Source organism: Copidosoma floridanum, unplaced genomic scaffold (genome assembly GCF_036245765.1).
Source record: "Copidosoma floridanum isolate Cflo_tuat_1 unplaced genomic scaffold, Cflo_Japanese_pri ptg000029l, whole genome shotgun sequence".
Taxonomy (NCBI): Eukaryota; Metazoa; Arthropoda; class Insecta; order Hymenoptera; family Encyrtidae; genus Copidosoma; species Copidosoma floridanum.
In genome coordinates, this window is record NW_028321906.1 from 4,875,298 (window position 1) to 4,902,417 (window position 27,120).

Genomic DNA, 27,120 nt, shown 5'->3' on the forward strand with positions numbered 1-27,120 from the left:
TCAATTGCGAGTTATTGTTATATGTTATACTTGGAATAACCGCGTGTGGGCGATCACAACGAGCGAGAGTAGGGATAAGTATACCGAGGATTGAGAGTTGAGAGTGTCTCTTCCACATTAACTTGAGTCTTTTTGCAGTTGCAAGCTGACTTGGTTAGGTATTGCGTGGCGTTGTTGAACTTCATCTCCCGTGTTCTACTTGTACGCGCAGCGAAGCGGTCGAAATAAATGTTACGGAACTAACCTACAGTCATTAAATCGGTGTAATTTCACGTGTCCAGAAGCAAGTGCACGGTCACAAATCCTAACCCCTACAACGTCGACAAGAGTCTTGGGAGATCTTTTTGCCCACGTTTATCGCCTGGAGGTGCAACATTGCAACATCGCCTGTATACAAGAAAACCGCGGTGCAACGCCATATTGCTTTTCTTGCACTCTCTCTCTCTCTCTTGTGCGTGCGCAACCCAACGTACGGGTGCCTGCCTGCCTTGAGTGCCTGCTCTCTCAACGAAACTTGGATAGCCTAGCCTCCGCCGCAGCCAGGCGAGACGGAACGTAGTGTGGGCGCGTGTCTTGACGTAGCGTACAAGCGTTTCAACCAAATAAACTAGCGACAGCTTTCCCGAGGATCCTCAATTGCAGCCATGGCCGATAATCAGGTGAGTGTATTCGCTTCCTCTTGGTTTTCGTCGCCTGCGAGTGGGAGCTCCAGGGAAGAGCCCGCGCGTGCCGCCCGGCTTCCCTCGCGCGCGACGCACACGCACGATTTACACTAACCTGTGCGCTGGATGCTCCGTAGGAACAGAAGGTGGATTCAGGAACCGGAGACGCCAACTCAGAGTACATCAAACTCAAAGTCGTCGGAAATGTGAGTCTATAGGGCTGCGGATATACCCAGCTCTTTTTTTTTATCTCTCTCTCTCGCACTCGCTCACGTATTCCTTGCCGCCTTTCCCCCTCCCGCGTTGTTTAGCTCACCTTACCCTGCTTCCATGTTTTTTTTTTTCGCCGATTGCACTTCCTCGTCGTCGTCTCGGCTTGCACCTGGCCACCTGCCTCTCGGATGAACTGTTGCATCCGATGCTTTCCCGTGATTCCTTCGCGTCATTTCTAGTTTTTTCTTCCCCTCATTTAATTCTAGTGTACCTTATCTCATTTACTGTTTTCTCTGTTGCAACCCTCAGGACAGCAACGAAATCCATTTCAGGGTGAAAATGACGACGCAGATGGGAAAACTTAAAAAATCATACAGTGATCGCGTGGTAAGTACAATAACATACTCTTAAAATCTTCACACTCCTAATCACTGCAGTTGTATCTCGCCTCCACGTGCATGTTCAGTAATTTTCTGAATGCCTCCAGCCTTTTTTTATTTCGACTCGAGGCCCATCGATAGGATTTGGTGTCTAAGGTCGTCGATAAACGCGTGCCCGTTACTGAATTAGCATGATGCATTTTTTCTGAGACTCTGAGTTCAGAATTGGCTTCCAAAGAAGTTAATGAAACAAAGACTTGCAGTGTCATTGTGAATCTTAAGTCTATCATTCTAAATTTTTTCGAATTTTTTGTTTCAGGGTGTTCCAATGACGTCGCTCAGGTTTCTCTTTGATGGCAAAAGAATTAACGACGACGAAACGCCAAAGCAGGTAAGCGTCTCACTTGTACCTTGAAATTATACTTTAAACTACCCAACACATCTATATTGTTGTAACAAGTGCATGAATCAAGTTTCCAAACAATGGAAGCTATTCTAACACTATTCATCCCTTCAAATTAATGACTTCCACGTTATCACATTACTTAAATTTCCTATGAATACCTTCTTTATAATTCTATAAAATTAGTATTATGATGTTGTACAAAAGGCATAAGAAATCCTCATCGTTTTCATTTCACATGCAACCAATCTAAAATTTGGCAAGCTGAAATATGAATTGTACGATAGTCTTAGAAGACTGCAATAAGCTTCATTATTAACATTGCAAAGTTACAATAAATTGTAATTCTTTTGTAATTAAAATGTATGCTTACATTTATTTTATGACAATTAACAATTTGAAAAATCGAAATCCACGTGACCAATGAAATTAGTTTAATTAAATACATTACTTACAGTTATCTCGAAACATTTGATTCCAAAAATTATTTATATCCATTTTAATCGTTGACTTGTTTATTTATCTAAGAGCATTGTTGATTGGTACCATTCATAAAATTTTAGGATATATTTTTATAACTCCACTAGGTCAGTTTTTTGCATGTATGTCTATTGTGAGAAAAAGTGAATTCCGAATTTTTGATGTGTAGTACATATTTTTACACATCTTTTTCGACTCTCACGTCGTCGTCGTCATCGTGCTTTTATGTAATGTACTGTCAAAATAAAGTTTGTCAAATAAATAAAATTAACGTCCTATATACTTTAAACTTTAATGACAATGATTAGAGTCAGTAGTAAATGCATGTAGAGGAAGCTTGTAAGATCCACCTACACCACAATCTGGCTAATTAGTGACAAGAGCTTTTATACTTCTTTAACACTTCAAAGGGGGGTGTGTTATTTGAAATCTTAATACTTTATTCTATGTAGAGCAAAAACGTAATCTTTTCTCTTCAAAACGACATGTCTACACCCTGCGAAAAAAATACCTCTAGCCTCATGTCAGTCATCCGCAACTTTGCTCAAAAGATACGTTAGTTCTGGAACATTCTTTACTTGTGCTCCCTAGATGTAATATATTATTACTATGTATAATTAAATAATGGCAGTGCCATAATTTTTGTACGTTCATATTGTCTTTGCACAACACCAATCTAAAATAAGGTATGTGGTGTATACTATGCCGAAACTCATTATCCCTCTTAAATTTATCTGCTAAATCAGACCGTGATCACTAGTAAACAATCAATTACCGATAAACTCATAATGCTTTAAATATAGGGAACTAATTGAATATCATATAAATTCGCTTGTTTTTACTTCAGTGGTTGATAAAATCATGTAACTTCAGTAAATTCTACTACTTAGAAGTTTTTCAATTCTAATGACCCAAAGCTACCATGTCTCAAGTATTTAATTTGCCTTTTATCATTGAAATAATTATTTCTTGAACTAATTTCTGCCATAACTTAATTTTTTGTTGGCGGCGGTGGTGGTGTTACTGCATACTTTTGTAGTTTATTGAACATAATCAGTGTAGTTCTGTATTAGTGTCGTCCAAATTGCTTAACATTACTTACCTACGTATCTCTAAATTCCTATTTTGTTTTTGTTTTTTCAAGTTGGAGATGGAAAACGACGATGTAATTGAAGTATATCAAGAACAAACGGGAGGAAAACATCATTGAGAGTGTTTAAAGTTCCGACAGAAGCCATGTTTCTTGATCCTATTTTTTACTCTGTGTAAGTGGCTGATACAAAGAAGTGAAAAAAAATCGTCATATACGACGTATTAACAACCTAATAATAGTTTGATTTTCATCTTAAGTAATTATGATCCATTTGTATACGATGGGGATGTAAAACACTATAACCAGATTATTAAGATGGAGTAAGTAATTATGATCCATTTGTATACAATGGGAATGTTGAACACCACATCCAGATTATTATTTCACACACATTCATCCATAATTATGAAAAAGAAAAAAGAAAAAAAAATTATATAAAAAAAAAAAAAAAAAAAAAAAAAAAAAAAAAAAAAAAAAAAAAGAGAACTGAATTTTTATTTAGAAAAATTTTAATTTCTTTCCACCAACATGCAGTTCTGTTTAATCTTCCTTTGATATTTCTACTTTGATGATACTGCAGTATGTGTATTGAAAAAACTCTATTTGATACTTTAAAAACTGTGCCACCATAGTACAGATATCAATCATAGATTAATATTTAAATTAACACTGCGCATTTGTAGATTTAAGTTAACGAATTATTTCAAGACAATTCCTTCTAGTAATAAATCATTTGTTATGTTGTAAAAATATTAAACAGCGACCATTAATGATGCTAGTTTCAAAAAAAGTGTTGCATTCAAACAATAAAACGCAATTAACGAGAAAAGTCTTTTCTTTTATGTACATGAAAATTTTAATCATGCGATTAATTACGTATTCTTTACTGGCGTAATGTTTTCACTCGATGTTTAAATTTTCATTCAGCAAACGTTACGAACTTGATATTAAATTTTTTAACATTTACGTTTTTGTCCAGATTGCATAAAAAGATGATCTATAAGATTTCAAAAGTACCCGTATTAAAATTGTACAGTAATTTATTGGTTGCAACTATGCTTGCTGTTTATATTCATTATCATGTAACTGTTCAGTACCAAAGTTCTAACAATCACTCGTTTGTATGAATTGGAAATTTTTTTTAAAAGTATTTAAGTGCAAGCTATCTTAAGTTCACTATGTATTACTCTTTATTAAAAAAGAAAAAAAAAAAAAGTAAAAAAAAACACAAATAAATACTGGACAAAACCATTTTATATTATTCATTTTGTAGTCCATTTTCTTTTATTTAAAAATTTGTTCATTAAGTACACTTGACTACAAACACCACAGATTTATTTGCTCACTTTTATCTATGAATCTTTAAGTTCATACATTTTGTAATATTTACTTGAAATTTAAATGTAGAAGCTAAGAACTTCACATCTTTAAGACGACCTAATAAGACGGTCATGTGTAACTCAATAAAAATTTGAGTACATAATAAATAAATTACGAGTTTTGGTACAATAGCGTTTTATTTATATATTTTGAAGTTTTAAAACACATTTTTATTGTATTGTTCAATCATTAACATTAATTGATTTAGTACATCTATTATAAACTTTTTACTCATAAAATATGATATTCTTAGACAAAAACATTTCTAATTGAAAAAAGAAAAATTAAATTTCAAGAAAACTAAGTTATGTACAAGTTGATTATTTGCAAATGACCTCAATGCACATACCAAGGTTTTTGCGTCTATACATATTTACAACCTTGAATTCATAGTCTTCACTAACTTTCATCACACAAAAATAAAGAGTGCATCATTTACTATTGAGTTTTTTTAATTAGAAAAACAACTCGTGTACAGCACGGATTTCTTTGTTTCTTACAAGGTGGTTCTAAATCTAAAAATCATACGCGTGCACAGCCCATTTCACATTTTTCTTCTGCAGTGGTTATTCCTTCCCGTATTCTTAAAAATTTATATTTATTTTTGAAAAAAATCACACTGAATATTATTTTACAATCATAAAATTGACGTCATTGACGTTTTGCTAATTCAAAATACTAATATAAACTAATGAATGAAATTTGATATAAACTGTTTCATTAAAACATGTTATTTTTAAAGAATCAAAAAAAGAAATACGTGATATTCTGCTAAACAATACTTATGTTTGACATTTATTTTTTCAAGAGTATTATATACTGCAGGCTTAAGGTTTTAAACATTTTACAGTTCATGATCTAGCGTGCTTGCAAGATCAATTTAAGAGACACCAGTCTGCTTCTTTCAGTACTTAGTATGGTAGCGCCTTTTTTTTTAATTTAATTTTTTTTTTCTTTTTAATTACAAACATTGCATTGTACATTTGTGTACCAAAAGTGCCTGGTTAGTTTACGTATTTACTATGAATTGAAAAAGTATTTAAATATACTGATACGAAGCTTCCAAACTCCCTCGAAACAAAAACAACCAAAAAATACAAGATTATTAATCAAAAAAGAAGAAAAAAAACCTGTCGTACATTGAACTTTGCAATTTAATCGTCAAGTAATGCGATGTAAATACCGCAATGAAAGTTAACAACCTGAGGTCTCTAATAGAACCAGTATTAGTAAACATCGCAAATTTTTGCTAGACATGGTTTTGAAAGCCAGTCACTGTAAGAATTTCGTCGTAGTTAATACTTTCAATAATTAATTATTTAAGCCTATAATTGTTTACGTCACTTATTATTTTGCCTCGAAATAAATATAGTTATCTAGATTCCGCCAGATAGTTTTACTATATAATTTTTTTTTTCTTCATCAAGCGTTGTAAAGAAGGTGAGGCTTCGACGATGACGGCCTATAAGTTGGTGGTTCTAACTTAAACTATTTATACGTCGGATGGATACGTCCTGTTTTCGTTGTAAAGAGGTCACAGCGCGTCGCGATGCCAGACCCATGTTTTCTTCGTATGATCAAACCTATGGGCCAACCACTGCTGCTCCAGCAACTGATATCTGTCCTGACTCAGGTACAGAGGTTTTCCACGCCTGAAAACACATAAATAGTTGTTGAAAAAATAACAAACAAAAAAATTAACATCACGGGAAATTTAAGAAAAAATTACTGACTTTAAATCTCTATCTTCTTCCTCAAAGTCATCAAGGTACAAGGATCCCCATAAACAAGCCCTTCTGCCGCGAATAACGATCACGTAAGTCGAAGTGACAACGAGGAATATACCTGTTCCACCGCCACAGTCGATTGAATGCTGTAAATTACAAAGGTTAGATTTTCAGTGTTGTCAGGGTAAAAAAAGATTACACTTTTGTTACACCCATAAATAATCCTTACCTGTACAGCTTCGCAAACATTTGTCTGTTTGCAGCAGTTCTGTTTGAGACAAACAATCGTACCGCACAATAAACAAACGCTTATCTCTTGGGGCACAGAGTGACATTGGCGGCACTGTCTCTCGTGATAGTACTGCAAGTCACAAAATCATAAAGTAACAATTTCCATAGTACTAACATTACATTCTGCACATTTATCCTTACCGTGAATATCTTTTCATATTCCCTTGGAAGACTCAGTAGTTTTGGCATTTGCCACGAAACATGTTGGTTTCCAATCAAACTTCTAGCGGCAATCTCGGTATTATTGACGAAGGCAGACAACTGATCGAGCCAGAGCCGCGGCGCTGAAACAGATACCTCCTTGTTCGGCCAACTGAGAACCACAGCCGAGTTGAAGGAGTCAGAATCCATGCCGTCAGTCACTAGCTCCAAGTAATAAACGAGCCCGGTGAATTCCTGATCTGTTGAACGGATCGTTGGTATGGGCTGCTCGTACAAGTGATGACGGAGTAGTGCAGCCACTCGCAGAAAAGGCAAACACAAATTTCGAATCTAGCGTTGGAGCAAAAATTGAGACATTAGCTTTGTATACTGGGATCCGTAGTTATTATGAGGCATCTTTATTTACCAGCTGTTCTATCATTTGACTTCTTATCCTAGCGTAATTAATCGATGACGCGGGTATATCGTCATTATTGTAAAGCTTACTATCACGAAAGTAAGCGATCACAGACCTCAGGACAGTTTCGGACGTAATCGGGCTCGAACTGTCGCTTAAAATTCCTCGACCAATAACTGCATTCCTCTGGGCTTGAGTCAATTCACAGCTGACTTGAATTACGATTTGGTAGTACAACAAATTATACATGACTTTAACCACCATAGAGAAATAAGCTAAAACAAATTAATGAGTTTTATTATGACATTTGTAAAAAAAAAAAATAATAATAATAATAATAATAATCAAAGTTCATTTTATTGACATGAGTACCCGATTGTTGGCTTACTTTGATCGAGGTGAAGAGGAAGTAGAAGTATGAATTGAATTAACAAAGCCGTGGGATCTCGCAGGAGGAACGGAACTTCTTTCTCGAGAGGAACAATGTCCCGCGCATTTTGTGGAAGAGGATCCACAGGCAGCCCTGACAGTTGCTGCCACTGACGATCGATGTCCCAATGCGCCAATACTCTCGCATGTACCGACAGTACATGCAGCAGTGCAACTGAAAATATATATTTTCAATTTTATTTAAACGCATAATTTTTTCTACAGGTACACATGTGCAAATAAACAAATGCTCACCGATGCAACCGCGCTTTGGTAAAAGAGGGACGGCCATGTGCGATGAAACAGATGAAAGCGAGCCTCCACGCTGCACAAGCTCGATTTCGAGATTGGTGCGCGCTACCGAAGTTACGAAGAGAAATAGACTTTGATGACTAGGGTTCCAGTTCTTTTGCTTGTACTTCATGTACGTCGAGCTCGTCAAGTCCTCCATCGCTTTGCCGAGGGCGGCGGTGAGGTTCGACGAGATCTGAAATAAATTCTTGTTTTGCGAATATCCTCATTAAACGGAGCAAGTAATTATTTCCGTGGTGGTTGCACGATGATTGTCCGCGCATGAATCGTGCATGTATAACATAATACACACTGACGTGGAATGATCGTTATGTACTTACGGGACTGGCCCGCGTCTCTCGTAGCAGATTGGTGAGGTCCGAGAGTATCGTTTCGGCGGACGAGTGACGAGAGCGTACCACCGCCGAGCATTCGCCCAGCTGTGGGGACAGCGGTAGAACCGAGTTGGCCAGTTGCCTGCAGAGGGGACAATTATACTCGCCCCTGTCGACGTCGAGATTTTGTTGTCTCTGCGAGCCCCGGAGCGAAGTTAGATACGATCTCAGGCAGTCGAGGTGCAGGTGGTGGCCGCACGTTTGCACGTGCACGCCACCTTCCCAGCCGAGGTTGACCGATATCATCCAAGAAAGCTGTTTGGGGAACAACCAGTCAACACGTGTTTTGCAACTTGTACAAATTACAATGTCGATCGAAGCGTCAGACTTACCGGATCAAACCACCTATTCATTTCGTCTATTCTGAGATCGAAATGAGCTGCACGAGTGTCTTCTTTCGGATACCGGGTTGGTGGATCGTCATCTGACGTAGGCAGCACAAGGCGCTCCGAGTGCTTGCGCTCGTGCCCCGTCACGCTGGTGGACTATTTTTTTAGTTTTTAAGAATATAATTAATAAACATTTTGGGATAAGAAGCAAAAGATCTAATAATATTCTGCAGCAACTACCTGAATTAAGACCACCAGGCCCATGGGAACTTCCTCCGTGCTAGGTGTGGTTTGATTACAAATGACGCAGTCGTACTCCTTCTTGCTCTCTATCTTCGCTTGTCCCTCGTCAGCGTCCCAATCCATGTTGGAAACGCCGGCTCCGTCTGCAAGTGAACGACATTTTTAAGTTCAGCACGCTGCACCAAGCAAACGAACAAACTAATAAAAAAACTAACCAGACTCCATGGCTTTTTCCATAAACTGCTTCTGTTTGTTCGCAAACTCGGCCATAAGCTTCTGCTGCCTCTCACGAGCCCGTCTGCGTCTCTCCTCGCGTTCGCGGTTCTCGCGCTCCCGCTGTTCATCCTCGCACTCTTGCATGCGGGGCCAGTGCCGGTTGCGCGTCTCGACGATGGCTTCGCGGCACATGGAATCCAAACTGGCGATCCTGTTGAGCAGCTGGCCAATGAAGAAGGGGCCGTCACCGATCCGGGACTCGGAGGCAGCTTCTGGACTCGAGGTGTCCATGCTACTACTACCCGCTTCGGCCTCCGACGCCGAAAACGCCTCCGGAGGCGTGTAACTGTCCGGGGCACCCGACAACTGCGAGTGCAGCTTCAGCAGCAGGGATATTATGCTCTCGTTGACTCGCACCATCTGAGGCTGCACGGCCCCTGTCTGCTTACAAATTGACAAGTGACGTAACGCATAAACATGTACCAAGTGCAGATGACGCGATAAAGCGTCGAATGTCTTACCTGAGGATCCCTCCGGCGCAGCTGTTTGTGACAATTTGACGACGTCGACGGAACGATTTCATTGGAAATCGAGACGGCGTTGTTGCGCCTGGCAGCGTTTACGGATACCATCTCGTTACCGGCCATCACGGCAGGACGTAGGATCGTTGGCGGCAGAGCGGGCTGACTGTTGTTCATTACTTCGGCTTGAATGATAAAATGGTCCATGCGAATCAAATGAACGACTCGGGCTGATGAAGTGCTCATCGTATGCATGATTTTTTTGAGATGCGATAGTAAATAAATAAATAAATAAAAAAATAAGATCGATTTGTATTTAGTCCATATACCAAGAACGCATTGTTAGAGAACAAGGTGGAGAGAGAGAGAGAGAGAGAGAAAAAATACATGAGACTACAGCAATTGATGATAAATTTTAGTGTGAATGCACCATATTGTGATGATTAATAACTGATCAGTGGTTGACAACGTACTGTTCAATGAAGGACGTGATTCGAGGGCAAATATCGTGGAATCTTCGGTGGACGGCGGCAACGCTCTTGGCGGCGGTAATCTTTCGTCTTCGCTATCCCCGCGCGGGATGGCGACTACCCCGTCTTCGGCTACATAACTGATATCATACTCGACTACCAAACACCAGGGAAAAAACAAAGAAAAAAAACCAACATAGAAACATGACGGTCAAACACAAAGGGTCTCGTGTGACCCGCCGAGCACAGTAATTTATTGTGTACAAACAAGAATCATTATTACCAAGACACGTAAGTACAAGACTAAATACATGGGGTTTCTTCTTTTTTTTTTTCTCAATAAAGGGTAAATTAAAATAGCAACAAAGAAGCCTACAATATAGGTGTACCGGAGGGAGGCCTGTACACATACCGTTTTCAGAGGCGGTAAGAGCCGGCAGAGAAGCAGCGCTCATGCTGACGTCGTCGGACACGTTGCTCTCCATGGACGCGGGAAGAGCCAGCACGCCGACGGCACCCTCGTCGGCGCTGTCGTTCAGCATCGCTACCTCGGGCATCAAACCCTCCCACTCGAGTTCGCCTTCGAAGGAGGAGGAAAACAAAAAAGAAAATACATGATAAGCAACGAAACTTCCAGAAGTAGACAATCATCAACGCACTAAAGCCATCATTACTATCGGAACTGCTGTGATCGGGCTCCTGAACCAGGACGACTCGGGGTATGACGGTCCGTAGATTTTCGGACAGGTTGTTGCTGTTGAACCAGCCCGTGAGATCCATGTCCTTGAACACGCGCTGCGAGCCTCCGCTGTTGTACTGGCACAGTGGGTGGGTCTGAAAACACACAACCATCGTCATCGTCATTATGTTAGGTTCATGAGATGTATCCTGCAGTAGTACTCACGGAATTGTCGGGCAACTCGGCGGTAACGACGGCCATCTCGAGCAGGTAGACTGCCAGGGCCATCACGTGCTCGGATATGTTTTGGCCATTGACCGCCTTGTAGAGTATGACGAAGATCATGGCGTGGAAGACTTTCGAGCGTAACACGAGTCGAGGGTCGTCGTAGTCGGCCGAGACCGGGGCTGGGTGCCGGAACGGCGGCCAAGGGGCCGCGTTGGACTTTAGTTTTCCGGACTGCTTCACGCTGGAAAAGAAAGGAGAAAAAAATAAAATAAATAAATAATAGACGGTACAAGGGAATTCAAGGGGGAAGGGCAAAAGAGGAGAAAAAAAAAAAAGGAACTAAGTGCTCACTAGGTGGTGAAGCGGTCCATCGAGACTTGAAAGTCCTTGCGCTGGACGGCACGGAGGAGCACGTGCAGGGGATTGAAGAGCTCGTCCCAGACACGGGGTTTTGGTCCGTACATGCCCTGTTGCATGTTGCCACTGGCCTCGAGGTTGGGGGCGCGGTAGTGGGCTACTTCCTTGAGCACAGAGTCAAAGTCCCGATTTTGGGTCGTGCCGCAACGCTCGGGCATCAGCTCCATCAGTTGGCTATGCGTCTTGTCGCCCATACACAGCAGCGTCACCATTTCCAGGCACGACATCTCGGCGTCAGAGAGACCTGTCATTGGGTTTGTTTTGTTTTTATTTTTTTACTAAATGCTAATTAAATTGAGTGGACTGTGTTGTTGTTTTTTTGCTTTCTGTAGTTGGAAATTATTAGTAAAAAAAAAGACAGGGAAAAAGGAAAAATTACCCAAATTGGTCCGCACGTTGACCAAGGTAGCGAGGAAGGTCAGACAACTCTCGAGCATCGAGAGGTCGTGCTCGCCCTCGAGGTACTCGTTTTGCGGGGCGTGGTAGCGGCTCAGGCTCATCCATTCCTTGACATGGAACCTAATTTTTTTTTAAGAAGAAGAGATGATTATTTGGGATTACGTACAAACCTACTAGGACAAGAGGAGTAAAAAAAAAAGTTCTCACTTGTCGATAATCGTTGAGAGAAAGACGTCGGGCTGTAGCTTCGTGGCACATATCTGGAGGAGGTAGAGATCGGCGTCAACCATGGAGTTGCAAAAGTTACACTGGATGTAGGTCATGGCTTGGCCCCGGATTTGCAAGCCATTGCGGACCCAGAGGTTGTTCAGGATCTCGTAGAACGCCACCTGGAAACGTTGATTGGAGGGTTTTTTTGTGAACTTTTGAGCTCATCTTGCACGGAAAATGACATAGAAACTTTGAGAATGACCGATTAATGCAGGGGATGTATTGTCATTGACTTATTTTCCGGTCGATGTTGTAATGTGGTATGCGCTTGGATTGATACGAAATACTCGAATGACAATTTGAGCGAAAAAACAATGTAGGGCAAAACCGAGGCAATGTCATTGCAAAGCGTTTCGTTTCAAGTAAAACTTTATAGGTAAAATGTATTGCACGTATCTGCCGGAAAAAAAACATAAGTATTCTCGGCGTTGCACTGTGATTAGTGATAAGCTACAAAAAATTGTTTTTCAGCAAAAAGCATGCACTTGAATCAGGAAAAAATAAAATCAATGGAATGGAAGAGAATAGATATTCAATTCCAGGGGACAGCGTGTATATAAGTAATACGCTGGAAAAACACCATGTGATGGTACTCGTTCGAATGACAAGTGGGGCTCGGAATGTTTCAAATAACTGTACGAGGGATCAATTGTTTTAACGTTAAAAGAAATAAATTGTAAGTGAAGCTTACAACTTCTTGCGTACTTTTGGAACACGGATTTCAGCTTTTTTTTTTTTGTTCTGCAATCGTGAGTGCAAAAATACCTGTTGTTATTGTCATTGTTTCACCTATACTCGACGGGAAAAAAAAAAAAAAAACCTGTCGATGTTGCAATTTCACATGCGATTTCGCTGAATGGAAAGTCTTGAGGAAAACGCACATGCCAGCCCAGTGACCACAACGATTTTTTTTTCCTTCGACACCTTGACCTTGAACTCATCAAACCACGCATTTCCAAATTTTGCGCTCAACCTTGTAGATCGGTACAAATGAGCAAGCAGGTCTTTATCATAGAGTTTAGTATGAATAAAGCGTTTGGGTGATTGACGGGTTTGAAAATATGATGCCTGTGCAGTTACATTGCAGAAAATGACGTACCTATACGTACACGCGCTCAAAAAAGATGAGTAAACTCGATAAATTCAAACGATTGGGTAATTTATAAATACCCTCCTACAACTTGAAAAATCGTTCCGCACCAGGTGTCAAAGTGTAATAAATAAAGAATCCCGTGAACCGAATTGACGCGCTAATCGATCAACGAGAGCCAAAAGGCGTACACAATATAATATGTACACATATGATGAATAATAATTTACCGATCGATCAGCGTTGTCCAACTTTAATATCGAGACATCATCGTGCCCCCGGTCGTATGACACCGCGGCGTGTTGTTTTGCATAAATCGTGCGATACACCCACGCGGAGCGTATTTTGGAAACTCGAAGCGATCTTTCTATGGTGTAGGTGCATCGGTACATCCCATACATAAATGTATAGCGAGAAAGGACATCGATGTATTTTACATAATGGGCTTCCCTATTGATGTCAGTCGCGCAATGGCTCAATAAACCAAGAGCTCGCGTGGAAAGTTTTATTGCAACCGAGAGCGTGACGAAAAGCCTTACGTAAACACGAGAGGACCGGCTTTTCGTGGGACCACCTGTGCAAAGTACGTTCATTTGTTTGGTTGTTTGTTTTTTACGATTACAAATAATGCATCGTTGCAAGGGATATGACAAATAACGTTGCACCGGACGTTTCTTATGCTCATTCGTATCCTCGATCAATGACCCCCTTCGGGCCAAAACGCACGATAAAACATCAGAGTCAAAACAATCTTCTCTCTCTTTCTCGAAGCGCACCATTGAATCTGTCGCGTGGACTGAAACCCCCCCCCTCCATAACGAATGGGGGGCTGTACGTAAAAGAAGTACTTGAGACGCGCAGCATCATCATCACCAGCCCAAGAGTAAGTATATAGGTTATACAACGTCTGATGCATCAGGCGTAGACTTGCACGCGAAGAGCACGAGAGAGAAGAGAAGAGAAGGGCGACGCGCAGCCATCATCGCGACGTTTCCTCTCGTGCGCGAGCCGCAGTCGACGCTCGACCCCGGAGCGCAGCGTATCCTGTCCCCACCCCGCCCAAGTTATCCTCCTTTGTTTTCCAGTGCCCACCCACATACGGAGAAGGTTGCGTTTAAAGATCCCTCCCATCCCCGTGCACATATATAGGTAAGCATGTCGCCAAGGTGGCTACTGGCACCGATAATCGGCTGGCTGGTGCTGGGTACCGAGGCGTTCGACGTGTCCCTGGGCGACGTGACGGAGGTGCTCAAGTTCAGCCGCGAGCTCGTGACCGACGCCCTAGAGTCGTACCAGCTGGTGAAGCCCAAGGAGCCGGGCTCGAGCGGGGCCGGCGACACCTTTCCCTTCGTCAAGATGATGGAGAAGCGGCTGATGTCGCGCATAAGCCAGGTGTCACGGGTCATCGAGGCGCACGAGTCGCGGGAGCAACAGCGCACGGACTTGGTCCTCGACGCCATACTGGAGCGCGTGCCCGAGCGCGAGCAGCTCGAAAAAGCCATGCACGACCTGTGGAAGTACCTGGGCCAGGTCGAGAACACGTATCAGAGCTTCGTTAGGTACGCGGGGGCCCGGCAAAGGTACGAGCAGTACACCATGGAGGAGTTCGCGAGGAACGCGGTCAGCTCGGGCTTGAACGCCCTGCCCGACGTACTCAAGATGATACACCGGCTCGTCGTGCCCCCGGCCAAGTGGGAGGAGGACGTGTTTCACAGGAGCGTCCTCACGCTACTCGCGAGGAATATGCAGGTAACACACGCCACGCGTCTTTCAACAAACGATTCAAATCCCCCCCGAGAGGCTTTTACGTTCGACCGACCTGTATATTATATACGTAATGAAGATATATTGTATACTTGTTGGGCTGTTTGCACTTTTCTTTCCCCTTTTGCCCCGTGTATGGAGTTCGATCAACTGCTGTGGCTTCGTTATCTGCATCGTTGCGACAGACTTGGTACTACGATCTGTGCTTTTTGTACATTTATTTCATTTTTCTGTTTTTTTTTTCTCTCACCGGCTTATCACTTAATCGTGCACGTGAATAACAAGAATACAATATGTAGTCTTTACTTTACAATCTTTGGGTGCAAAGTTTCGTCGTCACGTCATGGTTTGAAAGATCAATGGATATACTTTCTCTCGTCCTTGTTTGGGTACGCAGGATCAATCGTTTATGCTTGTGTTTGCTTGCCGATCTCGAGAGATTATAGAAAGTATCGTTCGTTGCTTCATCGGCAAAGCACGAGCTATGCATGATATTATAACATTATGTAGGTGAACGAGTGCGTTGATATGTATAATATGTGCACAGGTATATTTTTTATTAAGCGTAAGTATCGAGGAGAAGGACGTCTACGTCGATATGGTACACCGTTGGTATATTACGTGAGATTTTGTTATTGTCCGTTCCCCCTTGTCTGTACATCTATACCAACTGTCACTTGACTGTATAGGTATATATCTTTCAACGAAAAGACATGCTGTGTATTATTTATGGTATACCTATATACTCTCGTACCGATTTTCCCCGTCTGCGTCATGGGACAAGGCTCGCATCCGGTTTTACTTGAATCATACTTGAATATATATATTTGTGTTTAACTGTACTACATCGAGAGTATAGTAACATTCACGTGCAGTTGAAAAAGTATTCGAGAAAAAGAGATAAAATAAGGTCTCAACAAGATATAGATCGGTTCGGTGCTGCTTCGAATTCTTTCTTTCTTGCTTTTTCGTTTCCAACCCCGTATACTTACAGTTGTGATTCATCCACAAATTATGGTAAGACTGAGCACGTGCCAATAGACGAGTCGGCGCGGGGCAGTGGTGGTGGTAGGACACAATTATAATTCAACAGACAATATAACGCAAGTAACGGAGGTTTCGGACGATTTTAATTATCAAGTACCTCGAATGACCAGCAACGTCCACCGCGGTGACATCGATGCGTGTGCTCTTATGTATATGTTTTTTTTCTTCTTCTAATAAATACATAAGTAAGACCACGCATTGGAGGATGAAAATTGACCCTGAGCTGTTGCTCGATAACAATCAAGTGTCCCCCCCTTTCAATCTTTCAATCGGCGCGAGCTCATCATCGTCTCTTTATAATCCATTACGTACCGGTCACGACCGATTTTCCAAGATTCCATACGGTTTCTCGGTGCGGAGAGCATAATCAACTCTAGTCCGCGGAAATGACTCTCATTGACATTCGTAGACAATATACATTGCACTCACTATCGCGACGATTGTATTTTATACCAATTTACCGAGATAAAACGATCGAGTCGAGAGGCTGCGCGTATTGTGTTTGTTACGGCGATTGCATCCGATCTCGCGTATCACGATAATGTTATGTTCCTTGTTTTGTGGAAGGACGCGCTTTTTTTTTTTTTTTTTTTTTTTTTCTTATGATATATAAGGACGCTAAAACAGAGTATAAGTACCACGTGTACACTTATACGTAATGAAGCTCATCGAGACAAACAAAAAAGTTCGTTGCATGAAATTTCGATCAAAAATACGTCTTACTTACCGAGGTACAATAGTTCGTATGGGAGCTACGAAAAGATACTTGAGCTACAATTTTTTCGAGCGTCGATTACATATTATACGGAGAAGAAGGAAAAATACGCGAAGCCGAACTTTTTAACACGCAGGTAGGGGTAATCAGTGCTCTGAGTGTCTCATTTCCCTGGAGGTATCTACAACATGTGTCATTATTTCCGGATGTAATCGTCGTCTCTTTGTTTGTTTGTTTTTTTTTTTCACTATACGATTGTACGTACAGATACACGTTCGGTTCGTATTATGCAACACATGTGCTCGAGCCATCGCTCGCTGAATCGAGTTTTCGTATTTTCTCTCCGTTAAAGTTCATCAGACGATCAATTTTCACAAAAAATATACTCAGATAAAAGGCAGCATTGCGCGTAGAATCTGCACGATACATACAACAGCATCCTATATCTTTAACCTCGTCTTTGACCCCGATGATGGTTTGGAAAGAACACTGCGGATGGGGCACGTACAGCTGTTCTCTCGGTGGACGTATCAATTTATCCGTGCGGATGATTATTGTATACGACCGTGTTAGGAGAAAAACGCGCGCTCTCTTACTCACGAGCGTACGAGTAGATACACCGAGTGCGAGACTTAAAGAAAAGAAATACCTAAGTATATGGGCACTCGGAAAGAATGAGAAATTTCTTTTATGAAGTGCCATATAATTAATGTGCCTTACGATAAGTACGTGATGTATAGAGCAAATGAAAAATAAAACAAAGGTTTTTACTTGAAATGAGAACACGACGTCCCACGGGAGCTTAATCCTATACTATGCTTTGGTTTAGTGTAGCTTTACTCGTATACAACGTTTGTTTGGGGGATGGCTGTACACCATATTATTTTATCTGTTTCAAGTTGAGCTCTGGTAGAGTGTGAAAACAAGCGCCGATTCGGTCGACGTTTCCAATAACACCAGAAAGTTTGGTGTACTTTTGTGCCATCGAGTCGTACCTTCTTTTTTTCAGGGTGAAAATAAATGGTGCACCAAAGCTGAACTTCACAGAGAAAGATCATATACCACCTAACCATTGTTATCCACGATTTTTTCAACCCCAACATGTTTTTTGTTTTTACCAAACGCACAACAGAAGTGACGGATAACGTCGTTTCGCTCCAACCGAGTAAAATTTACAATATTTGTTTACGTGGTGCAAATATGTGCATCGACTGGTAGTGGCTGATGATAAAAGACGCGCTTTGTTCTCGGGATATCGGAGATGACGGTGATGCTGATGATGGCACTGCGGCGCGTGATTCTGATAACGTCACCGGATATTACGATCCGCGAGGCATCGAGTTGGCCGGAAGTTTTGACGATGCACCAAAGATATCGTTTGGATGAAACTTTGTCGTGTACTGACTTTTTTTGATTCTCAATTTGCACGCGCCACCGCAGTGGATTTTGGATAGAAAGTTTCTCGACGGAGACAATTTTACCAAGGAGAGGAAGAACAAAAAAAAATGCGTGTACCTGGCAGACAAAGAATAGATACGTACCCAGAGTGTCTCGCGTGCGGATAGAGGAAAGAAATAAAGAACCGCAAAACATTCAGAGGACGACGAACGGGACATTCCGCGCTTGCATGCACGCGTGAGTAAAAAACAGAGCTGATGATGCCGAATTGGAGTGTGTGGGTCTTGAAAATTTTAAAATCAACTGCACAGGCGGACGTATACAAGTAAGTATGTGTAACCGGATCTACGACGAGAATGTTTCCAACTTTGTTCCATAGGATACGAAGAGAAAGATTGACATTGGAAACGAGTGGTGTGGACGAAGTGAATTGCGGCACAAGAGGTGATGCAGAAAAAGTATGCAGCGGACATTAGACCACGGATAATATAAAAAGAGGGTTGGCGAAAGGGGAGGGGGTGTAATCCGGGGTGGAAAGAGAACAAAACGGCGCATGAGCCCGCAAAATGGTTAGTAAAAAAAGTAATGCCTGTACCACTTTGTGCTTATGCGCGAGTACGAGCTGTTGGTACTAGTAAAACTGTAATTATATTATGTGGCGAGCGTTGGCATTGTGCGACTGTCATGTACAACATAAATATAAACATACGTGCGTACATTCATATAAGAAACGTGCGCACAAAAGGTGCTGCTGCAGTTGAAAAAAAAAAAAAAAAGGCAACAGAGGACGACAACCAATGTATTGTGATATATTTTATGTGCAGAGAGAGAAAGCATTAAAAACACACGTAGGTAGTTTTATATATGCATACAGAGAGAGGTGCACGTACAACATCATCATCCACATACACCTAACAGCATAGGTAGTGGAATTTCCAGTTTCCTCCAGCTGTGTCGCTCACGGCAACAGCTCTCTCTCTCTTCTCCGCCCGGAGCTCCGGAGGGAGAGAGAGCGAGCCTCACTCCCAGTAGTAGTCGGTCAGTCTTTCGCGCACCTTGCTCTCGTGCGCGCACTGTAGGCTCTTGTATACAAGTGGTACGGGTCAACGCGCCATTTTTTTCCTTCTGTACCCTTTTTCTTTTGCATACGTGGATTCGTATCCAACTACACGTACAGTGTGCCTCCCCGCTCATAATTACAACAGATTTGGAGTTTTTGTTGTTTGTTGTCAGCCTGAAGTTGTGTACACTGATACTGCATCGCATAAGGGGAACGGACGCACGTGAAGAGGGTCCAAGGGACGGAGGAGAGGGTCGTTTCCTCATTCTGATCCCTCTCTGTTATTTGGGCTGTTATAAATAATAGGTAGGTAGGTGTGATAAATGTGTAGCCCTGCAGAGTGTGTGGGTATGAAACATTTGCCAGTCGATCGTTCCATTGTCGGTGTTGTTTTACGGCGACTCCGAAAAGTATACCTATACAGAGACGAAGAAGCAACGCACGAGAGTAAGTGCGTTTGGTTACTACTGTTTTTGTTGTTGTTTTGTACCGGATATTTAACGACAGAAGCGTTCGATCGTTTTTGGAGCATGTGCTCGCGTTAGATGCATTACTCGAGATTACAGAGGGGGATGAGTAAAAAATATAATATTTACCTACAGGGTGCCGAGGAAGAGTCGATTTAGGAAAGGGGAAAATACTTGTATATATACGTTTTGCGCGTTAAATTCTTGTGTCTCGTTCGCACAGTGTGGTTTATGCTGTATGGAGGGTCCATTGTATAGAAAATACTGCCTGGAGGCCGTTGATCGCCAATTGAGCTTGAAAACTGCGAGCGCGAATCCCGTGTGTATGATAATTATATTACAAATTTGTACCACATATATTTCGGCCTTGGTGTGTTTTTCTTCCAGAGAACGTCTAATGTATCGCACTAACGCCAGGTCGACTCTGTCGAAAAATGCCATTACGAAAACTTTGCTCCAATTTTGCGTCTGTCAAGGTCTCGTTTTGAAATAAAATTTTGTTCTCCGCTAATTAACGAACGGTCAAACGATTATATACTAAAAGAGACATCGCGAACGCAAAGGTTAATATTGTTAAATTCTTAATAAAAAAATTTCATTCGCCCTACTTGTTGTCTCCGCAGTTTTTACACACACACACACACACACCTGCAAAAGTGTCGGAGTATCGAACATCGCGAACACATCAGGCGCGCACCGGTAGAGTAATTGGATCAACAAAAAGGAGCGCACCAGCGATGTTTCGCTTCAAAATCGCAAACACTCGCATTCTTGTCTCTCGTATATATACCTACCTACCAACATTTTCGTTTCCAAATGCAACGACCCACATATTACCGAATAACAAAGTGTACCCCACGCGCGCGCGAAACCTCTCATCCTAGCAATTACACCCGTCAATTATCGGTCCCCCTCCCCGGGGGGAGTGAGCCTTTGTCGTCGTTACGCAACGAGAAATATCCCGACAATGGAACGATGCTGCACACACAAACCTTTTGTTTCTTTCTTTCTTTTCCGACTCAACGCTGTGCAATAAAAAAAATAGCGCACGTGTCTCTCCGTCTCTAGTGCAGTGAGCGTTTTATTGTTTGACACGTACTTGCAACAGAGAGACAGAGCACGACTTTCCGAGGCGCGATTTAAACAAAGTAAACCCTCTGCACCAAACAGGTGCCCACCTCGCGTAGACCAACTGAACCCATCGCCACGAGAGGATGGCTCTCGGCAACCTCCTCCTGCTACTAGCGGTAGGCGCGGCGGTTACCAGCTGCCAGGGCACTAAGCGTCTCGAGGCCACGCAAATCGACAGGCTGCGCGACGCGGTCTTCGCTCTCGAGCCCCTCGACGGTTGGTTCTCGGGGCGGAACGACCCCGAATCCCAACAGCGACACACCGACGAGCTGGTCCGCGTTTACCGCGACCTGGGGAACGAGATAGACCGACAGTTTTCTCACCTGGAAAAGAAACAACAGCAATTACCCCTGAACAGCCCGAACTGGGAGTGGGTGAACGCGCAGGCGGCCCTTGGCACCGTGAACGGTGTCTACCTGACCTTCCGGAATATGCTGCGCGACGCGGCCAACACGGGGAGCAAGCAGTGGCTCAAGTTCGCCAGGACCGTGCTTGGACGCTCGGACGAAGCCGTGGCTCCGGCGCTCGAGAAAATCGCGCGGGCCATCGTGCAGGGCAACATCTTCGTTTCGGCGTACCAGGTGGGCGGATTGTTTTTTTTTTTTTTCTCTCTCTTTTGGGTATCCGGCTCTCGAACGTAAAAGCCCCCTTTTCTCTCCGATGTGACGCATACACTTTTCACGAGTTTCCGACTAACGTGTGGTTTTTGAAAAAAAAACAGGAGGCCTCGCTGCAAATTTGCGACACCCAGCAGTCGCCGCAACAGCTGCTCTACAACCTTTACAACACGATCGCCCTCACGGAGGTCAAGGGCTACACGATGATGCAGTTCTCCTGGGCGCTGCTTAAACTGTACAACATCGGTGAGAGCTCGGGAGCCTATATGGTACCTTTTTTTTTAAATGCGTTATACACGTGGCAATCAACTGTCCCCTGACTTGCAGGCAATTTTACGGAGGAGACGGAGCAGCTGAAGCAACAATACGCGATCCGGACGTCGGAGACCCTCAGGGCGATCAAGACGGCCATGGCGTTCGCGCCCCGGGAACTGTGGAAGTGCGATCCAAGCGTGCACAAGCGCGGTAAGTGAGACAAAAAACAAAAACAAAAAAAAAAAAAACCAAAACGCGAGGGTCTCACGGGTGGTTTGTGCCTTTACAGACGTGACGTACACCGAGCTGAAACAGCTGTTCCAGGGCTTCATTGTGAACGAGGTGGACCTCAACTCGCAGGGCACGTGCAAAGAGAATTGTGGCTACTACAGCTACTCAAAGGTCTACGGGTGCTTCAAGAACAAGTTTTGCGCGAGACAGCGCCGCTGCAACGGCAAGATACTCAATTGCCAGTACGTCGACTCGGACATGTGGGTTTGTCCATCGGTAAGTGCCTGCAGCTCTCTCTCTCTTTCTCTCTAGGGTAGGTGAAAATGGGGTAACTTTGGGTTTTTCGCAGGCTAGGTACAGCGACAGGCGCTACGACAGTATACAGTACGAAAACGGCGTCAAGTATGGGAACGCGGACAAGTGCCTGAACCCGACCAAGGTCGACAGCTGGTGGCGCTGGATATTCTGGCACTGCAGCTACTGCATGTGCACCTGCGACGACCACAACGCCAATTCCGAACGGTACTTCAACCTGCGCGACGTTACCTCCGACGTTAGCAAAAACATGTGAGTCGAGTGTTGTTATATATAACGACTTTTGGGCGTAATGTCTATTGAAAACAAAAACAAAATATAATGACAGGGTGGTCACGGGAGTGCGGCTGAAGAAGGTCAACCAGGTCGTGCACATCCAGATTCAGGAGGGCCGGCTGATGCCGCACGGTAATATAGACGCGTCGAGCGTGGCCTGGAAGCCCGTGGACAACTACACGATCGTCGACGCGGGTGTTAGGTCAGGGATTGACTATCATACCATCATGTGGGAGAAGCGAGCCGTTGATCTGGACGACCTGGACGCGCCGGAGGACCACCTGCTGACGGGACTGAGGTTCAGACTCGTAGGTGCCCACTTGAATCTCGAGATACGCGTCACGCCGTTCAACTTCAGCACCGGCGAACTCGCCGGGGAGAAGAGCCTTTGGCACTCGCACGATGCCACGGAGGCCAGCGAGGTTTACGACTACAACGGCGAGACTAGGGTGACGACCAAGAGGTGGGTATACATTATTGTTGATTATCGTGCAACGGAATGAAGCTAAAGGGTGACTTTATTTTTTTATTGGCAGAACCGAGCTGAAGATCAACGATCCGGACATCCCGACGCGCTCGAGCGCCCAGTCTGTGCCCGACTCCAAGAGCAACCAGTTTTTGTTATTCACGCCAACCGATTTGAAGAAGGACGTGGCGCAGAACACAGTGCCGTTCATCGACATTCAGCCGGTCGAGCCTAAGCCCCCAGTGCCCATAGCCGGCTGTGGAATCTTCCACAAAGGCCGCGAGGGTTACGGCGGCTTCCTCGCACTCAAGCTCATCACCTACAACTTCGAGCCGAAGCTGAGGTCCGACATGCCACCCACGCCCCCGCTCATGGGCATGAGCAATGATGTCAACGCGATGTAAGAGAGTAGAAAGCTGTTTTGCCAAAGAGAAGAGGGGGAGAAGGGAGGGAACATGGAAGCCGGGATTTTTCGGTGCTCTCTATAGCGCTACCACTCCGCGATCATCGATTATTTCTGTTATTACTATTGTATCGCGGTTATCACTGAATTATTATATAATATGGCTCTTTTCTATTGAACGTGACGTGAGTTGAGATTTCGTTACTGTGAAATATATAGATGTATGTGCGCTCGATTGTACTGTGATTTTACTTTAAAAAAACAAAATAAACAAAAAAAAACGACGCTGTAATGTATGTGCACAGTGCCACGTGCCACTTATGTTGGGGCGGAAACATTATAAGTTACATTTGTATTGTATAAATAATAAAATTTTTATAATAGAAAAACAAATAAATCGCTCTCCTTTTGATTTTTTCCTTTCTCAGTCGCATAATAATTCTTGAATCAACAATGAAAAACATTACCGACACAAATGCCAAGAAAATGTCATAGTATTGACAAAACAGGTGGAAGCAAAGCTCTATATGACACGGAAGCAAGTTGACTAAGAGACAAAAGACGAGCGACATTCATGTTTGTTTCTTACCTGAACGCGCAGCGGATGCATCATTAGCAGATGTAGCATATCGGTGGGCGGGAGTAGCTTGTTCAGGGTCGCGCCTTGCTTGCGTACCGCTTGGCACAAAAATACCGCAAAGTACCGATGAAGCGGCAGATGGAACGACACTTGGAGACTGTCACTCTGTGAACAATCGTTTCTCATGTTATTTATCGTACTTATGTTAATTGGTATAAAAAATAAATAGTGGTTTTATGAAAATTGTGATTGTCTTTGAGATGTGTAACAAACCATCGAATTTATGAAAAAATTTTTCAAACGAGCCAGTTCACTGGGAACAGTTAGTCAAACTATACAACTATACAACCATTTGTATTAATATATATATTTTTTTTTTCAAATTTGCTTAACTTAGTAGCAAGAATAGTGTCACTATACGATAACACAACGATTCATTGTTTATCAATTGCTGTTTTGTCTATATTTAAAGCATACACAAGAGTAATAATGTATATTTTGAATACAGTAATTTGAAAAAAATTTAATTAATAAAAAAACTCTTAACATACCACGTTTGGATGAGTGTAGTTGACGGCATCCAACCAGTCTTGCAATGCTGTGAGACAACAATTCAAAACACGACGACTTAAAGAAACACTTTCCGGCCCTTTTAGATGCGACACAAGTGCCCACATTGGATAAGCACTTGCCTCCAACTCGGCACTAAACGCAGCGTAATACGTGTTGGGCTCGAATTCGACGTGCTCGGTTAATTCTCTTTGATTAACGTTCATCCCTAAAAAATAAAGAAACAATTTTGAAATTTTGCATTTAATTGCATATAATATCAGGCAATTCTGTGGTAACATTTCAACGAGTCAATCGTTTGTTTGAAAAAAAAATTAAGTCAAAATATTGCTCACCTTGAAACATTGCTAAAAAGTCGAACCACATTTCCAACAATGTGTCATCGCTCATAAATCTTTGAGCTACTGGTTTGTGAGACAAAACGTTATTTAAATCGGATACGAGAGGCCAGTAGCAGTGCTCTTTCATTACTTGTCGTCCACAGTCTACCACATAATGGAAATTTTTATCTGGATCTATATAATTAAATGATCATTTTAGTACACGTAATATTATTCAATCGTAAAGATAACTTAATAATCAATAAATTACCATGAAGAGTGTTTTGTATAAGAATTTTGCTCATCATATACTTTAAACTAATCACCATTACATGTAGTAGTTTTAACTGATCGACCATTCTAACTGCCAGGCTTTCATTGCTAAATAGCTGCAATAATGATGTTAATATTAATTACTAGTGTAAGGTGTATGATTAATACAGCAATGCATAACTACATGTATTCCAAAGATATTTAGTTTTCATCGTGCTTGTAGCGATTCATAGGTTAAAAAATTTTTTTTCTTTCAATTTTTCAATCAAATTGTTGTCTCCTTTTTTCTTGAAACATGCACAATTGATCAAAGAGAGTGAGAAATTTTTTTGAAAAAATAGTAGTTAAATAGCTTTGTTTGCACGACAATTTTCCGTAAATCTGGCACAAACCAATCAAGATTAAGATAGTCATGATTGTAAAACAGTAATAAAGCAGCACCATTTTATGTGATGATAACAGATAAATAAATAAATTAAATAAAATTTAAAAAATTGCAAGATAAGCATTCTTTTAACCCATATTTGTATTTGAAGGATGTTTTAAATATCCCAAGATTATCGAAGATGTTTTAAAAATGTAAAAATTTAAAGTTACATAAAAAACAAAGATTTCAGTACTAAAGTAATTTCGTGCCAATAGAAGCTGGTTGAAAGAACATTTTTAAAACAAAAAGCATACCAGTATACATTAAATGAAAATTTTTAACGTTTTCATGTACATTTAAAGAGCAGTCAAACTTAATTTGTTCAACTTAATGAATTCAACACTAATTAAATTGAACTGTGTGTAGTTTGAGAAACTTACCTGAACACTGACGTGAACGACTCTGTTGCTCAAGGTGTCGGGATCGTTAGAGCGCTCCAACATCATCGATATCCTGCTGTAGTGCAAAACAAAAGCTCTAGTAAGAGCCTCTTTGTAATCTGGATCCGGTAACATGTTCAATAGTAAACAGACGAGCTTCTGAGGAAACTCATACGCAACTGTCCAAAAAACCAATTCCTCCAAAAACGTCGTGTGCTCCAAATGTTCTTGCAACGATGCACATTCTGTTGAAAATAATTCAGTATGAATTGTCATAGAAAACTTCAGGAAGCGTCATTTCCAATACAGTATTCAGAGCACCTCGATAAAATTTACCTTTGTATTCATCTGGGGGTTCTGGATTTGGTAAAGTTTTTATTGCATCTTGATAAATTTTATTACTATCCTTGCAATAATTACTGTATTTCGACTGGCCCGTGAAAATTGATGGATCCATTAAGCCGCGATACTTTTGGGGATTTGTAAGAGCTGTTGTCATCACATGTCTCATCAAAGCTCCCATGTTGTTGAGATCGAGCAACATTTTCAAATACAAATCAGCGTTTTGTATTGCACCTTTGTAATCAGGTTGACCAACTCGACTGCAATTACATTGTGATAACAAACTTTTAGATTACTCTTTTTACTCGTACTAAATGTTTCGTTGTAAAAGCAGAAATAATTTTAGTGATAAGTTAACAGCAACCTATTGTTTTAATTAAAATTATACATACCAATTTTCTCTCAGATGCTGAATGAGTCTTAAAATGATCCTTGGCATCATAGCCTCAGCAACACACATCAAATCAGCTGGAGCAGCTGCATGATTCACAGCAGCATTCGGCCCGTGCTTATCACAAAATCTATTGTGTAAAATGAAGCAAAGTAAACACACTGATTAGACACACTTACAAAATGGAACGTAGGGCAAGTTTGCAAGTAAAAAAAACCATTCTCACCCTGTCTCCTTCATAACCGAGGTGTCACCGCAATCGCAAGCTCCACCAGCCTGACTGAGGAACATGTTAAAGTCATGACTCCGGTGATTTCCTTTTTTGAAGCACTCGGTGCACAGCGACATGCACGGCGAGATGCCACAGGTGCGGCATCTGTAAGCCACAAAATTAGGGGTCCACACCAGCCCGCACGTCGTTGCATTGTCGTAAGTTCTCACTAGAATAAAAATGAACAAATGCTCAGTAACAACAACAAAACAAGCACAAGTTAGTGCACAGACGTCAGAGCTGATGATAAATCATT

The 27,120-nt window shown here is 42.1% G+C and overlaps 3 protein-coding genes across 6 annotated transcripts in view; 2 read left to right on the top strand and 1 right to left on the bottom strand.

Moving 5' to 3' along the window:
- LOC106645088 (small ubiquitin-related modifier) lies at positions 1-4,915 on the top strand. Of its 2 annotated transcripts, XM_014360852.2 has the most exons (6): positions 1-68; positions 139-659; positions 800-868; positions 1,185-1,262; positions 1,575-1,646; positions 3,283-4,915. In XM_014360852.2, the coding sequence occupies exons 2-6, from the start codon at positions 645-647 to the stop codon at positions 3,346-3,348; spliced, it is 300 nt and encodes a 99-aa protein (XP_014216338.1). In that variant the 5' UTR covers positions 1-68; positions 139-644; the 3' UTR covers positions 3,349-4,915. The 2 variants fall into 2 exon arrangements, with proteins under 2 accessions (XP_014216338.1, XP_014216339.1); XM_014360853.2 differs by having other exon boundaries at positions 1-659; positions 806-868.
- Ubr3 (Ubr3 ubiquitin ligase) overlaps positions 4,736-27,120 on the bottom strand; it is a 24,046-nt gene continuing 1,661 nt past the window's right edge. Inside the window, exons 2-28 of one of the 2 annotated variants that reach the window (XM_089595833.1) lie at positions 26,820-27,033; positions 26,595-26,723; positions 26,197-26,462; positions 25,861-26,105; positions 25,052-25,169; positions 24,796-24,975; positions 24,442-24,668; positions 23,900-24,055; positions 12,013-12,194; positions 11,786-11,925; positions 11,341-11,650; positions 10,987-11,230; positions 10,748-10,916; positions 10,495-10,662; positions 10,086-10,238; positions 9,613-9,797; positions 9,091-9,532; positions 8,873-9,018; positions 8,636-8,788; positions 8,250-8,558; positions 7,873-8,104; positions 7,577-7,792; positions 7,198-7,463; positions 6,771-7,121; positions 6,568-6,699; positions 6,345-6,484; positions 4,736-6,263 (exon numbers count right to left, since the gene is read on the bottom strand). In XM_089595833.1, the coding sequence (XP_089451959.1) occupies positions 6,146-6,263; positions 6,345-6,484; positions 6,568-6,699; positions 6,771-7,121; positions 7,198-7,463; positions 7,577-7,792; positions 7,873-8,104; positions 8,250-8,558; positions 8,636-8,788; positions 8,873-9,018; positions 9,091-9,532; positions 9,613-9,797; positions 10,086-10,238; positions 10,495-10,662; positions 10,748-10,916; positions 10,987-11,230; positions 11,341-11,650; positions 11,786-11,925; positions 12,013-12,194; positions 23,900-24,055; positions 24,442-24,668; positions 24,796-24,975; positions 25,052-25,169; positions 25,861-26,105; positions 26,197-26,462; positions 26,595-26,723; positions 26,820-27,033 (5,591 nt within the window). In that variant the 3' untranslated portion in view covers positions 4,736-6,145. Of the gene's footprint in view, positions 6,264-6,344; positions 6,485-6,567; positions 6,700-6,770; positions 7,122-7,197; positions 7,464-7,576; positions 7,793-7,872; positions 8,105-8,249; positions 8,559-8,635; positions 8,789-8,872; positions 9,019-9,090; positions 9,533-9,612; positions 9,798-10,085; positions 10,239-10,494; positions 10,663-10,747; positions 10,917-10,986; positions 11,231-11,340; positions 11,651-11,785; positions 11,926-12,012; positions 12,195-23,899; positions 24,056-24,441; positions 24,669-24,795; positions 24,977-25,046; positions 25,170-25,860; positions 26,106-26,196; positions 26,463-26,594; positions 26,724-26,819; positions 27,034-27,120 lie in introns of both variants that reach the window. The other variant, XM_089595834.1, reaches the window with a different exon arrangement.
- orion (chemokine-like protein orion) lies at positions 14,194-23,847 on the top strand. 2 transcript variants are annotated; one of them, XM_014360861.2, is made up of 9 exons: positions 19,120-19,185; positions 19,323-19,455; positions 20,787-21,328; positions 21,469-21,610; positions 21,692-21,829; positions 21,909-22,126; positions 22,200-22,417; positions 22,494-22,904; positions 22,978-23,715. In XM_014360861.2, exons 3-9 carry the CDS (start codon positions 20,831-20,833, stop codon positions 23,309-23,311), a joined length of 1,959 nt encoding a protein of 652 aa, XP_014216347.2. In that variant the 5' UTR covers positions 19,120-19,185; positions 19,323-19,455; positions 20,787-20,830; the 3' UTR covers positions 23,312-23,715. The 2 variants fall into 2 exon arrangements, with proteins under 2 accessions (XP_014216344.2, XP_014216347.2); XM_014360858.2 differs by lacking the exons at positions 19,120-19,185; positions 19,323-19,455; positions 20,787-21,328 and adding an exon at positions 14,194-14,914 and having other exon boundaries at positions 22,978-23,847.